Source organism: Astyanax mexicanus, chromosome 16 (assembly GCF_023375975.1).
Source record: "Astyanax mexicanus isolate ESR-SI-001 chromosome 16, AstMex3_surface, whole genome shotgun sequence".
Taxonomy (NCBI): Eukaryota; Metazoa; Chordata; class Actinopteri; order Characiformes; family Acestrorhamphidae; genus Astyanax; species Astyanax mexicanus.
In genome coordinates this window covers 4975998-4991418 of record NC_064423.1, presented here as the reverse complement: position 1 = coordinate 4991418, position 15421 = coordinate 4975998, and the positions used below count along the sequence as shown (strand labels likewise).

Below are 15421 nucleotides of genomic sequence, written 5' to 3'. Positions count from 1 at the left end.
AGAACGCTAACCAGCCAGGCTAGGCTAAGCTAAGTTAATGCTGAGCTAAAGCAAGCTACGCTAACCTAACCACAGTCCAGCCGGCTAGCTAAAACCAACACCACCCAGCAAAGCAAGCAGAAATGCTCAAAAATGAGAAGTGTTCACCTGAAGACGACTCCACGGAGCAGGAGAGGAGAGTATCAGCGTTATTTCACGCTCCTAACGTTACCATCTTCACTTATTCCCAATTTTGCTCTTAAGCTAACGTTCATGGTGTTAGTCTGTATGAACCATACACCGTTTTGTAGATAAGTTTCAGTTCTGTTACAGTTGTTGTGGAACTACTTTTTGGCGGAAGGCACAGTCCATATTAAAGCATATTAAAACTGAATTTCTTAAAGTTCTTTGATTTATTTTCTTTATTCATTTTGTAAAAAAAAGAAACTGTTGTATTTAAGCAATAGAACACTCGAAGTCGTGTGTTATCACGAATAACATCATGGCTGTGATCTACTGTACTCGCCTTCGGCTCGTGCCTACGACCGAATCACAGCCGTGATGTTATTCGTGATAACACACTCCCTCTCGTGTTCTTTTGCTTAAATATCTCACAATATATTGCAATACTTTAATCGAGTTATCAAGGTAATCAAAGTATTTCTCACGCACATCTCTACCTAAGCTTTGGTTTTGTTTTAATGTGTTCAATTTGTTTACAAAAGAATAGGAAGCTCTACCTCTGTTGTAATTTTAAGTCATTAATATAAAAGTTATTTACATTGATAATGCCTAAGCTTATGTTTGACAGGGATGTCATGTTTTTGTTTGTATATAAAGTATATAAATGCAATTAAGTGTGAGCCTTAATTTACAGGTATTTGGACCATTTTTATTTCTAAATTAGTTTATAGTTTTTGTGGGATTAAATGTTAAATTAAATGTTCAGACAGTAGTAGGTACAGATTTCCATTTAAGGGATTATTAGCACCTATATTATATCGACCAAAATTAAGGAATATATTGCAATACAGCTCTGGAAAAAAAATCAAGAGACCACTTCAGTTTCTGAATCAGTTTCTCTGATTTTGCTATTTATAGGTTTATGTTTGAGTAAAAATATTGTCATTTAGAGCATTTATTTATTTGAAGAAAATGATAAACGGCTGAAATAACAAAAAAGATGCAGAGCTTTCAGACCTCAAATAATGCAAAAAAACAAGTTCATATTAATAAAGTTTTAAGAGTTCAGAAATCAACATTTAGTGGAATAACCCTGGTTTTTAATCACATTTTTTTTTCATGCATCTTGGCATCATGTTCTCCTCCACCAGTCTTACACACTGCTTTTGGATAACTTTATGCTTCTTTACTCCTGGTGCAAAAATTAATTCAAGCAGTTCAGCTTTGTGGTTTGATGGCTTGTGATCATCCATCCATTATTCATCAGCACAGTGTGTGGTAATGATTGTGACCGGCAGCATCTGGCTAGAATTCTGGCAGAAAATCATCATAGAAATCATCAGCAGTGTTCTTTATCTTCTGTGTTACATTACATTTAGCATGTCAGTGTATATGGCAGTATGGCAATGAAATTTATATCATTTTTTATGAGTTTTTTGTGTTTGCTCTGCAGGAACCCGTGTTGGCGTGGTCCAGTACAGTCACAGTGGCACTTTCCAGGCCATCAGCCTAAACGACACCAAGATCGATTCCCTGTCAGCTTTTAAAGACGCTGTGAAGAAGCTGGAGTGGATCGCTGGAGGCACATGGACTCCATCCGCTCTGAAATTCGCCTACGACAACATGATCCGCGACAGTCGCCGCAGCAAGGCTAAAGTAACCGTGGTGGTCATCACCGACGGTCGCTTCGACCCGCGAGACGACGACTCCCTGCTCACCTACCTCTGCACTGATAACAGCATAGACGTGAACGCCATCGGGATCGGAGACATGTTCGACCAGGTGGAGGAGAACGAGAGTCTGAAGTCCATCGCCTGCCAGAAGGAGGGAGGAGTGCTGGGCATGAGGCGCTTCGCCGACCTGGTGGCAGAGGAATTCATAGATCGAATTGAGACGGTGCTGTGCCCAGGTATGCTGTTCATACACTGTACACTGTACACTCACCATCTAACAAAGAGTTGCACCAAGAACGAACTCAGATTGCAGTGCTATCAAGAACAATAAATGATTAGAAATGTAATCACCAACCATCAACATGTCAGATGTCTCAGCATGCAGTTGTTGAAAGGTTCCTAATAGTGTCCTGTGATAATATTAGGGATGTCACAATTCTCTAAATCCTCGACTCGATTTTATTAAATTTGATTAAATTCTCGATTTTCTTTTTACTTTTTTTACAGCAGAGAGGTCTATGCCAGTTTTAGATTAGTCTATGGTCAGTCATTGGTTTGATTCATCAAATTTACAATATCTTATTTCAAAAGGTGGGCTTGATATAAGTGATGCACAGTGATACAAGTGATCTGTAATACACCACATTAGGCACTAACAGTCAAATTTAAATAATTTAATTTAGATATATATGTAATGCCATCTAGTGGCTTTTTTTGGTAGCAGCAGTGTGCACTATTAAAACAGCAATGTGCAACATAACAAAATAAATAATAAAAAATACAGGAACAGTCATGTACAAAATAATATAACAATTAGAGCCTTAATAAACTGAACTCTATCCTACTATAACAGTTAAACGTGGAAAATAAGACTTTAAGACTTTTTCAGTCCCTGAGAATGACAAGATTTTTTCTTTAACAAAGATATATTATTAACTTTATCTGAGAGAAAGATGCTCCTTAAGGTGCCAAAACTATTAACATATCTGAGGCTAGACAAAATAACTGTTTTTCTTTAAGAAAAGTTTTTTTTCTTTTAACAAAAGTTTTTCTTTAAGAAGATGAGAATGTCCACATTCTCTGGAGAAAGGGCTGCTCTTTGAGCTACAGTGTGCTGCGCCATTTGCGGGAGGGATTGCCGATCCCTTTTTTTGACTTCGATGCTCGAGACCATGACATCATTTCGATCGATTTCGATGAAATAACGAAATCGTGACACCCCTAGATAATATACTCACACAGTTCCTACAGATTTTTGTGATAGGGCTGTAGGAGTGTTGAAGAGGCGATACGGTGGATTAGTGGTTAGCACGTTCGCCTCCCAGCACTGAGGTCTTGGGTTCAAGTCCCTATGTGGGTGGAGTTTACATGTTCTCCCTGTGTTTGCGTGGGTTTCCTCCAGGAACTCCAGTTTCCTCCTACACTCAAAAAAAAAAAACATTAGGATCAGGTAAATTGGATATTTTGAATTGCCTAGAAAAATTTGATTAGATTAGGTTGCACGCAGTTAATATACAACAGACCACAGCAATCAATGCTTAATTTTCCTATAAGTCCAGCTGTTCAACAAAGATCTCTCATTTGTATGCGTAAAGTTTGCAGAGCAGCCAAAACATTAAAAACACACAAAAACTCACCAGTCAGACGGCCTTTTATTGTGAAATAGTTTTACATTGAAGGGCAGCCTTAAAAAAGCTTTTTAATATGATGTAACACAATATCTGTCTGATTTACAGCTGCAATTCCATGATAGTTAGCTTTTAAACTATTGAACTAATCCAGCATGAGCTTTACACTAAGCACTTTACACTAACACCTTCAACACAGCGCTGAGAAGGGGTTAGACAGCCATGGCCCTGCCCCCATAGTGAAAACAATGATTCTGATTGGTTAGATTGTCCTTCAACTTTGCTAATAGACTCATTACTACACTCTTTAAAAAATCAGGAGAAGGGTCATGCAGACACGTGGGGGCAGAAGCAATTTTAAAAAGCTCTGATTGGTTAAAATCGCTGTCAGTCAGATAAGAGTCCTGTAGCAACTAAAAAAACACAGACTAATGCTTTAAATTAGTTGCTGTTTTTTTTATTTTAGTTAATTTATAAAATAAATTCTTACACTTACAATAGCTATGATATATATTTCCTGATTAAAAATCATGTAATGATTTACATGCACCTATTGTTACCCCTTCTCTGAAAGGTTAGAAGAGCCTCACTGCACACCACTGCCTAAAAATATGAATAAGTGTGTGAGTGTATGCCCAGATATGGATTTGTAGTCCAGGTGGACGGTTGTTTACGGTTGAGAGCACACTGTGTGCAAATGGCTGCCGCTTCTCTCAACGGTGTGCGTAGAATGTAATGGCAAAAAGGTACTATATAAGTGTAAGTGTAAGTAAGTATGTGGACTCAAAAAAGTGCATTCAGAAAATACAAGGCCTACAAGTATATGTAACTGTTACTTTAATCTATTTGTTGTTACTTTATTTTTTGTATAAACGTCTGTTTAGTATGTAGTGCATGGCAGAGACAGAGGGTGGTTGTACTGTATTTGTTTTATTTAGGATGTTAAAATATTTTTATATTAGGAGCCCAATCTCTGCTCTTAGTGATACAAAGTTAGTTTAATAGTTTAATAGTATAATTATGCTAGTATATTATTAGTGTGCCACCTTGTCTTAAAGCTCCTTTGGGAGCCCAGAAGCAGGAAAAAAATCTTTTTCTATAGCGGCGCTTTAAAATGACAATATAATCGTTTAACGCAATCATTTCTGGGAAAATATACCGTCCTGAATTTTGTTATCTGGGTGCAAATATTTTTTCACACTACACAAACATATATAATAACCCCAAATAAAAACTCCCAGAGAGTTAAAACATGTTTACACTGTTATTTTAACTGTGTCTGTATTACACTCATATGTATGTATAATTAAATAATTGTTTTTCTTTATTGTTTCAGATCCTGTGGTCATCTGCCCCGATCTCCCATGCAAAACTGGTAAGATTCAAGTTATTTTTAAATGGCTTTTTAAAAAATAAAACAGCAACTTTAAAACAAATTGTCTAAAATTCATTCTGGATGGAGTTAAATCAAGCATAAAAATAGCATAAACCTTAGTATTTAGGAACATAAAATACCTGAGTAAAGTAAATAAATGCAAAACTGGAAGCAAAATTCCCAATATCCTGCAAAATCCAAGTGCATGGCTGCAAAATAAACAGTTTATTATCAATCCAAGTAATTTTTTTTTTTGGTTTGTTTTTTATTTTTTTTTGCACTGTGCTCAGTAGGCGGAGCCAGTTGCACAGAGACCCCTAAAACTATTGTCTCACCGCTCACTTGCAGATGTGGCGTCCCAGTGGAATGGGTTCTTTGCAGAGGAAGGGAGGGACAACCCCATCCCGAGCACAATATCGAGCATCTCAGTGTTTCTCAGCTCCCTGCAGGAGCCCAAGCACCCCGATAGCTACAGCAAGGCTGTAGCCACAATGGCCTACACAGCCCAGAGAGCCAAGTTCGCCAACGGACCCGAGAAACAGCAGTGGACTGATCTGTTCATTGACTCTTTCAGATTTGTCTATGGCGACATCATGGGCGATCCTAACAAAGTGCTGGGGCTGTGTTAGAGAGCGCTGGCTCCTGATTCGGCCAAACTCGGCCAATAAATTACGGCTATGGCTTTATATATATATGTTTTTTTTAACATTGACGATTAGTTGCTCTTGGCCTTGCTGTATAGTAGGATTATTAAAAAAATATATGTCTTGATAACCACTAAATATATCTGAAAGCTAGCTGGTCTACGCATGGTTGTAACATTTTATTTTAAGTTTGATTATTAGTTTTAACCCTGACTAAAAAGTGGTAGCTAACATTGTTATGAGAGATGTGTTCGATGCCAAAAGAAAGTGGTGATGACTTACTAACACAAAACGCTCAGTTAAACAAACAATAATAAGCATGACTTTTGCTAACATGCTAATTTCTGCTAACCTTTCCTTTTATATTTGGGTAAAAGTGGCCTAAATCCAATCTATAATCCAATATAATCTTTTCTCTGATACTGTCTGTGATGCAGATGTGGTATGCAGTTTTACAATCTGATGCATATTCGATTTGTGACAATGCAGAACAGGCAAAACAGACAGATTTTAGAAGAAGGAGAGTAGAAAGATGGGTGTAAGTAGAATTGGGAAATGGACAACAGCTTTGAGTGAGGGTTTCATTGGTGTGATACTGAAAGAACCGACCTCATAAATGCAGTATTTGGACTGATATCTCTGTTCAAACTGAATTAGTAGAAGTCTCGTGTTGCAATCAAATCCGTGTATCATTCGTTCATTCAGAAAAAAACAACAACATTAAAATATATTATTTTTGTTTTTGAATATAATCACAAAAAAAACAAAAAAGGCCTGTATTTTCTGTTTTTTATTTGATGATGCAAACAAAAATGGGAAATAAAATCAGAAGCCGAACTTGATTTAGATTTTTCAACGGTATTTCATTAGGATTAAGGTCCACGTTAAAAGCTTACTACAGTAACGCACAAGTTAGATTCACAAGTTAGAATATTATAATCACGCAGCTCTGGGGCTCACGCACATGTAAGCTCCTCAACCTGTCCGCATTACGCACGTGACCTGCAGCGCTCTGTGTAGCTGTTCTTAATAAACATTGTTTTTAAATAATAGGTCTATGCTTCTTTAGTGTTGCAATGTTAATTAACATCATTCTGAACAGATTTCGCTCATTCAAACAGTCCAATTTTTTTTTTTTAAAAGCTTTAAAAAGATGTATCGTTTTTATAATTCTCGCTTTTAAACAATATTATTTCGGATTGGGCTTGGGCAGAACATGCACAGGCTCATTAGACAGTTTAAATCGAGTCAAATTTAAACCCCACATGTTTTAGTAAGTAGAGCGTTAAAACTGAGCTTTTTAAAAACATTTTCAGGCTGTTTGAATGAGTGAAATCTGTTCAGAATGATGTTAATTAAGATTGCAACACTGAAGAAGCATAGACCTATTATTTAATAACAATGTTTATTAAGATCACCTGCACACAGCGCTGCATGTCGCGTGCATAATGTGGACGAGTGGAGGAGCTCACGTGTGCGTGAGCCTCAGAGCTGCGTGATTATTTGATTTGTATATTCACTATATTGTGATTCTATATATAAATAAAAAAATTGCATTTAAAAGCAGATGCCTTGGAGGGGTTTCTGCTGCATTTTAGTTCAGGTTTTGCGACCAAAGAACATACAGTAAATTCTGGTTATGAACAAAGGAAATAAACCTTTTAATGATGAATGATGGCTGTCTGTGTGTTACTGCAGTCAGCATTTAAGGTGGAACGGAAATCCCAATAAGATGTTTTTTAATTTCCCATTTTTGTTTAAATCATCAAATAAAAAAACTGAAAATACAAGCTGTTATTTCTGTTTGGTACTATAAATTATTATACAGTACAGGTCAAAAGTTTGGACACACCTTCTCTTTTTCAATGCGTTTTCTTTAGTTTCATGACTATTTACATTGTAGATTCTCACTGAAGCATCAAAACTATGAATGAACACATGTGGAGTTTTATGTACTAAACAAAAAAAGGTAAAATAACTAAAAACATGTTTTATATTCTAGTTTCTTCAAAATAGCCACCCTTTGCTCTGATTACTTCTTTGCACAATGAGCTTCAAGAGGTGGCCTCCTGAAATGGTTTTCCAACAGTCTTGAAGGAAGGAGTTCCCAGAGGTGTTTATTAGCACTTGTTGGCTCTTTGCCTTCTTCACTCTGTGCTCCAGCTCACCCCAAACCTCAAATCTGGATTGGGTTCAGGTCCGGTGACTGTGGAGGACAGCTCATTTTTTGTTAAGTACATAAAATTCCACATGTTCATTCATAGTTTTGATGCTTCAGTGAGAATCACCGGAGAAGATGAAACCGAAACTTCATGTGAAGCGCTGCTCTTTAGTACATGAGCGTCAGTTTAGGAGCGTGAACTGTTTTCAGAAACAGATTATGTTAAAATAATAGAAAATAAACATCGGATTTAATGAGAAAAAATGCGATTTGTGCCACTTTTACCTGCTGTGTGAACGAATCTCTTCCTGGCGACCTCAGTTCCTGCTGCTTATTTGAAATCTCTTTACCATTACATTGTTTTTTCTTATGTACTTGAAAAAGACAGAGAGGGAGACATTCTGAGACACTCTGCTTGTGCAATACAGTTTTATTAACCTGTGCTAAGCTGCTACGCTACTCGAATCCTCAGGATATGGGAGATTATGCTCATGTTGGTTCCAGTCTCGCCGGAACCGTAATGCAGATGGAGATTTTTTGATTGCTATGAATAATCAGCTGTGAATAAGACATAATAAGACAGTGATCAAACCAATGCAAACTATCTATACATAAAAATACATCTAAGGTGAATCATACTGTTTTATTTTGTAATCATGTGATACGGTTTTGCACTTTGCACATTAACTTCCAGTGCCTTTATGGGCCACAGCTTTTTATAGAATAGCATTATTTACACTATTTATTCAGCTTTCATAAATTCACAATACTTCAGTCCTCACATTATTAGCTCTCCAATTACATCAAATTCATCTCTATGAAGTTTTAAGAGAATTACATACATACTTGTCAAACATTTGGACACGCCTGCTAAATTCAGAGTTTTTCCATTATTTTAAAGCTAAAGTCATCCAAACTATGAAGAAAAATAAGTGTTAAACAAACCAGAATATATGTTTTATATTTTAGATTCTTCAAAGTAGCTCCTCTTGTATAGATGATTAGTTTTGCACATCTCTGCAAAATTTTCTCAGTCAGTTTTATGAAGTGGAGTCACCTGGAATTGGTATACAGTGAATAGCTCTACTTGAGTAATGTACCCCTAATAGTGAAAACCATCAATAGTGATGCTTTAACACCAGGAGGGTGAAGACTAGCACACACCTCCTCCGACACATGTGACGTCAGACTCCGCCTCTTTTTGAACTGCTGCTTATGCAGCATTGGCGAGTAGCATCACAGCGCTAACGCTTAGAGGAAAGCACAGTGACTCGGTTCTGATACATCAGCTCACAGACGCAGCCTTGTGCTGATCCACATCACCCTTTTGGAGTGATGAGGAGAAAGAGCGAGCGCCATCTACTTGCTCTCTCAGGGCTCCAGCTACTGTTAGCAAGCTGCATGAGTGGGATTCAAACCAGTGATCTGTGGATCATAGTGGCAGCGCTTTAGACCGCTGGACCACTTGGAGCCCCCCATTTGAGTAATGTTTTAATCCATGTTATGACAAGAACTACTACTCATCTAAGTATCAAAAACGTTATGATAAAACTGGCACTCATCAGGACCACCCCAGAAATGAAAGAGCAAGAGTTTCCTTTGTTGTACAGGATAAGTTCATCAGAGTTACCAGCCTCAGAAACCACAAGTTAACAGAAACAGTATTTTGGTTTGTTTAACACTTTTAAGTTACTACATGATTTCTTATGTGTTCTTTCATAGTCTGATAGATCACTTTACTATTCATTTACTATGTAGAAAAAATATATAATAGTTTTAACTAGTACTGTAAACATTGAATACATAAAGTATCTTGTGCTAGATACAACTTTTATTCTGTGATTCTCTAAAGTAACTTCTAAATGAAGTATTGAGTAGCTTTTTTTCATGAGAAACTGAAAATGTAAATTGAAAAATGTATATTTCCAATCATGCAGCTATTGCACCCTGTGATAAAAACAGAATAGGGGATAAAAAGCACACAGAAAAAAACACAATCCAGGTTTCTCTCATTTTAATGTTTTCATTTTATATTTTAATTTGAATGTTCTTCATGTAGGCTTCAGTTAGGAACCTTACATATAAACGTAGGCAAACCTATTCACTGTGAATGAACTATAAATACCACTAATATTAATAATAACTATTTATTCACCAACAAAAAGATCTTTGAGAGAACTTTGAAAAGACAGTGGGTATTAGATTATTGTGTGTATACATGGTTCAGGTGAGATTGTTGAGAATGCAGATTGATGATGTTATTTGATGTATTAGAGCTGTATATGAGGAATGTAACATATAAAAACTAAGGTGCTGTAAGACTGCAATAAATATACTCAAGCTGATGGGCATTACTGCTATTTTATATTAAATAAACACATCTAGCAATCAAATGCTAATTTTACTGACTTTTTTTTGTTTGTTCTGAATCACTTTAACACGATTATTATCCACTTGGTGGTTGGTTTAGTTCAGAAGGGATTTCCATTCTGCATTCTTGAATTAAGTTTTGGTGATTTTGTTGTTTATTTCTGCTGAGTTTAGTTTACAGTGACTTTACATAAATATATTTCATTGGAGCTAGAGCTGCAACTAATGATTATTTTAGTAGTCGACTTATCTGAACCTACCTCTGAGGGGTAAATATTTTGCACACCACACTTTTATTTTTTTATTTACATATATTTTGAATCATGCAGAATTTTCTTCTCACTTCACAATTATATGTCACTTTGTGTTGGTCTTTCACATTAAATCACAATGAAATATATTTTATATGTTTGTGGTGGTAATGTGACGAAATATGGATATATTTAAGGTCAAGGGATATGAATACTTTTGCAAGCCACCGTATTTCTGCGGAATTGAGCTTCTAAGTTGAGTTCTGCTGTTTTGAGTTCTGCTGTTTTCTGGGTTTAGTTTCTTTTTATTTCATAGCTATCCCTAAACTGTAAAAAAAAAAAAAAACATGATTAAAAGTGTTCTACATCACATTAACAAAAATGTGGGTGGGGACAGGTTTCTGTTTTATTGGTTTATAAACTTGTTCATTGGCTGGTTCCAGGTCTATTCTGATAGACAACATGCTCTTAAATAGTGTTAATAGTGTAATGGATGCAGGGTCTAAAAGGATTAAATTAAAGTATTAGAGACTTTACATTACATTATTGAGTTATGTATTAATCAGTGTGTTTATCTCCACAGAGCCGGCAGTGGCCAGTTGTGTGCAGCGTCCGGTGGATCTGGTGTTCCTGCTGGACGGGTCGGAGCGGATGGGCGTGGAGAACTTCAGGAGAGCTCGTGAGTTTGTGGAGCAGGTGGCTGATCAGTTGATGTTGGCTCGGAGGGATAACGACGAGAGGAACACCCGCGTGGCTCTGCTGCAGTACGGAGACGAGGGAACTCAGGAAGTGGCTTTCAAACTCTCGCACAATATAACCGTCATCTCCGATGGCCTGGCGGGCATGATGTACCTGGACTCCGCCTCCAACGTGGGCAGCGCCATCATGTACGCCGTCAACAACATCCTGATGAGCGGAACCAGCCGCCTGGCTCGCCGCAACGCCGAGATCTCCTTCGTCTTCATCACCGACGGCGTCACCAGCAACAAGAATCTGGAGGAGGGCCTCAGCGCCATGCGCAGGGCCGAGGGCGTGCCCACCGTCATCGCCATGGGCAGCGATGTCGACCAGGAAGTGCTGACGAAGCTCGCGCTCGGAGACCAGACAGCCATTTTCAGGGGACAGGATTACAGCCACCTCTCCAGACGCAGCTTCATTGACCGTTTCCTCCGGTGGATCTGCTGAAAATGGGGGGGATCTTAAGCTCACACTAGTGGAGGGGGGTAAATAGTTTTATTGGTGTGTTACTGGAGTCAGCCTGGTCATTAGGATGCAACAAAAAGAAAATTTGTGGCTAAACAATATGCTGATCAAACACCTAATACTGTTCGCCAATGTTTTACACCATTCTATACATTAAAAAGCCTTTTGTTTTATGAAGAAAAACATGATTTTTAACTGAAAGTGTGGGTTTTTTTTTTAGAATAAATTGTGAATCCATACTTAATACTTAGTTAATACTTAATTAATATTAGTTTGTCATTTTGCTAATATTTCCCACGCTCTTGACTCTCTTGTAATGAAAAATAGAGGTAGCAACTTAGCCTATGTTCACATTACAAGTAGGGCTGCAACGATTAGTCGATATAATCGACAATGTCGATTATTTAAGTTTGTCGACTACAAATTTCATTGTCGACTAATCGTTCATTTATAACAGATATAACTCACATTTAATCACTAAATGTTGTTATCTTACACATTTAAACAGCAGCCATGGCTTTTAAATCTCATGTTCAGCCATTTCTATAGTTTCTAGAGATGGAGGACATGGCAGAAATAATCGTTGACTAATCGACTAATCTGAAAAAATAATCATCAGATTACCAAAATACTACTAAAATAATCATTAGTTGCAGCCCGAATTACAAGCTACATTAAATAGCGTGGAGAAGTAAAGGGCGTGGATCAGTCTCCCAAAATTAAATTATGTTCATGACTCAACTTTAACGCAGTAAAAGTCAAAAAAGTGTCAAATCAAAGAACGAGGACGTTTTTGGATTTAAATTACATGAAAAAAAGACTCACTTCATATGTTTTCATATATTTTAAAGTTTGCTGAATCACTCCCACACTATAATCACAGAATTCAGTTCCACTAACCAGAGTCGCGTTTGTCTAATAAGTGTAAACAAACACATGTAGCTAAAATCTAAATCAGGATAGAATCCAGATTCTGATCACATTAAGTGCTCAAGTGTAAACAGGGAAAGTGTGCTATGTGATCTGGTGAGTTGCATCCTCATCAGCAAGCTCACTCCATATAACACACCAGTGGACATGGGATAAGGGGGCAGGATGCAGAAAATAAAAGGTAATAATAAAAGATAAAAACACCAAAGATAATTTACTGAATGTTAAACTTTTTGAAAAAGTTTTTTTTTTATTTCTAAATGTTCTGTTTTTGAAGAAGGCTCTACCTGAATCGTTTTGTATTCACACCAAAGGTGCTAAACCAGAGCAAGACTGGAGTTTTTCCTGTATATCTTTGAAGAGGTTTTCATGGGTTGTTGAATTTCAGCTGAAATCATTCAATAAATAAAATAATTCAGGGTTAAATGAACGAAGCCATTTAGACTAAAGCACATCGCAAGTATTACATATCTCAGCTTCGGATCTAGTTGCCTCAATATGTTGCACTAGACTGGGTTTCAGTTAGAATAGTTTCAGGTCTGAAGGATAAGATACCAGCAGCACAGCTTGAATATATGAACTGTATTATCAAAAACATTCTCAGCTGAGGATTTAACTCATTACTTACTCTGCCCTGAAGCCATGCTGAAAATATCGAACTGTGGGTCAATTATAACAGTAAAAACAGCATTTCACAGGGTGTTCATTTTTTATTTTCCCAACAAAACCACTTGAATCATGTCGAGCTGCAAATTCATTAAGTACAAACATCCAATGCTGGACTTGAAGGGAGTATTAATATAATTAGGGAAACCAGTAAACTGTGCTGTGGAGTCTAGAGGCAATCACACCAAACTGTGCCCGAGCATGGTGCATGGTTCCTGATAAACATGGTGGTGTTGTCGCAAATTCAGCAAACCCCGCCAGGAAAAGCACCTCCTCTCATGACTGAGATAACTGTGACTTTTGTCTCGTATTTCTAAGTTAAATTAAAGCAGATTATCACCGCTTTTATCATTAACAAAGTGCAAGACATGCTCCTGAGAGAGGGTGCTTTTCATGGCGGGGGGGCTAAAATTGGCATAACACTGAGTAGCCCACTGAGCAGTGAGTAATGACGTACTAAGAAATGCACGCTACCCCGGCTGCAGCCTATACTTTAGAAACCAGCCTCAGATCAACCTGTAACTCAACTGTACTCCAAGTTTAAATATTCCGATCATATTTTTAAAATATCTTTTCAGATCTACTACAAGGGCCCAGTCAGACCACAGCTTTTCCTCCAGTCACAGGAAATCTCTTTACCTGTAACTCTTGCTTTGACACATGCTCGTGACAGGGAATCAAATGTTCGTATTAAATGAAGTATTCAAAGTATGTCCACATACTTATGTATGAAGAGCAAAATGACCACAACAGATAATGATAAAAAAATAATGTTAATTGTTTTTTTTTTTCGTCTTTTAAGAGCACTGTAATCAGATGTAGTCAGTAAATTCTAGGCTGCCATGAAGGTGAAATGAGTATTTTGACATGCTGTAGGATCTGAAGGATGGACCTCATTATTGTTTTGTCAACTTCAGTGTTAGTACAATAAAACAGGCTGTGGTAAACTACAAATCTGCTTTCTGTCATTGTTGTAAAATTACCATTTTCATGAACTGATCTATTCTTTGTTTGTTTGAAGCAGTGAACACAGTAGCAAATACAGCACAGACTAACATGTGACTAACTTAAACGTGTGAAATTTTCTATATTTCTACATAGTTATGACCTAAAACATCATCAGAAACCCAAAAGTATTGTTCTTATCAAAAAAATTACAATAACAATGGGAGGCTGTAAGTGGTCCAGTGAACAAAAGCTATGTTCACATTACAATCCACATTGCCCAAATCTGATTTTTTGCTCAGATCGGATTCGGCTATCTTGATCTGTGTGTAATGTGAACGAATCTATGCCTGAAATGCCTCCTCACATGCTGCACATTGATACCTGTATAAACGTCTCCTTCTTCACAGAGAGACTCCTAGCTTTATAAAGGGAAATGGATGAGTTAGCAGCTCATATGTGGAGCATCCTTTGCTGGAGTGGAGAGTAAACAGCAGCTCTGAAGTACATGTTCAGGTCGAGGAGGTGAAAAAAGGCCAGGTGGTTTGCTTTTGCTGTTTTTGCAGCTATAGCTGCACAGCTGCACCAAGAGATGCAGTGTGGGTACGAGAGAGAAGCACATAGCGCTAATGCTAATGCGTAAAAGTAAAAAGACGCATAAATTCTGATTTGACCGTTCACATTCATGTCGCATGTTCATGGATTGAATATGTAATCCGATTTAGGACCACAAATGAAAGTTACTTAAATCTGATTTGAAAGAAAAAAAAGGCAGATTTGGCACGTTCACACAGCCATAAAAAAAAGATCTTAGACACATTGAGCAAAAAATCTGACTTAAGTCAATTCAACCTGGTAATGTAAACGTGGCCTAAGACTCTGTCTAAGGATTGTCAGTTCGAATTCGTAGATGGCACTCTCTTAAAAAAAGGAATTAGTGCAAAATTAAAAAAAGGAATATTCAGCTGAGTTGCAGGGATATGGGGGATAATTGGCCAAATAAGATTGGGAAGAAAAATGGGAGAAAATTGGAAATAAATAAAAAAAATATATATTTTAAAAGTTAAGCACTGCTTTTTTCACATGAAGATTTATTTTTTTATTATTATTTGAAACAGCCCAGTATTCAGTGGAATATACATATTTACACAAATAGCTTAAAATATATAGATTTAAGTAGGGCTGTATTAATGTAATATACATTTTCATCTCTTTTCAAAGACAGTCAAAAGTCAAAAGTTTGGACACACCTCAAACAACGTTTTTCTTTATTGCTTTATTTAATTTATTTTCTTCATTGAAGATTAACATTAAATACATGAAAACGATATGGGCACATATGGAATTATGTAGTAAACAGTAACAAAGTGTTATTCCTCCACATTAATCCCCTGATCTAATCCTGATGAACTG

General features: G+C 37.0%; 1 protein-coding gene across 1 annotated transcript in view; it reads left to right on the top strand.

The window, feature by feature from the left end:
• Positions 1 to 14017, top strand: part of col6a2 (collagen, type VI, alpha 2) — a 38862-nt gene extending 24845 nt beyond the window's left edge. The window contains exons 26-28 of the mRNA XM_022669539.2: positions 1616 to 2071; positions 4800 to 4838; positions 10848 to 14017. Coding sequence (XP_022525260.2) covers positions 1616 to 2071; positions 4800 to 4838; positions 10848 to 11449 — 1097 coding nt within the window. The 3' untranslated portion in view covers positions 11450 to 14017. The remainder of the gene's footprint in view (positions 1 to 1615; positions 2072 to 4799; positions 4839 to 10847) is intronic.
• The last annotated feature ends 1404 nt before the right edge of the window (positions 14018 to 15421 follow it).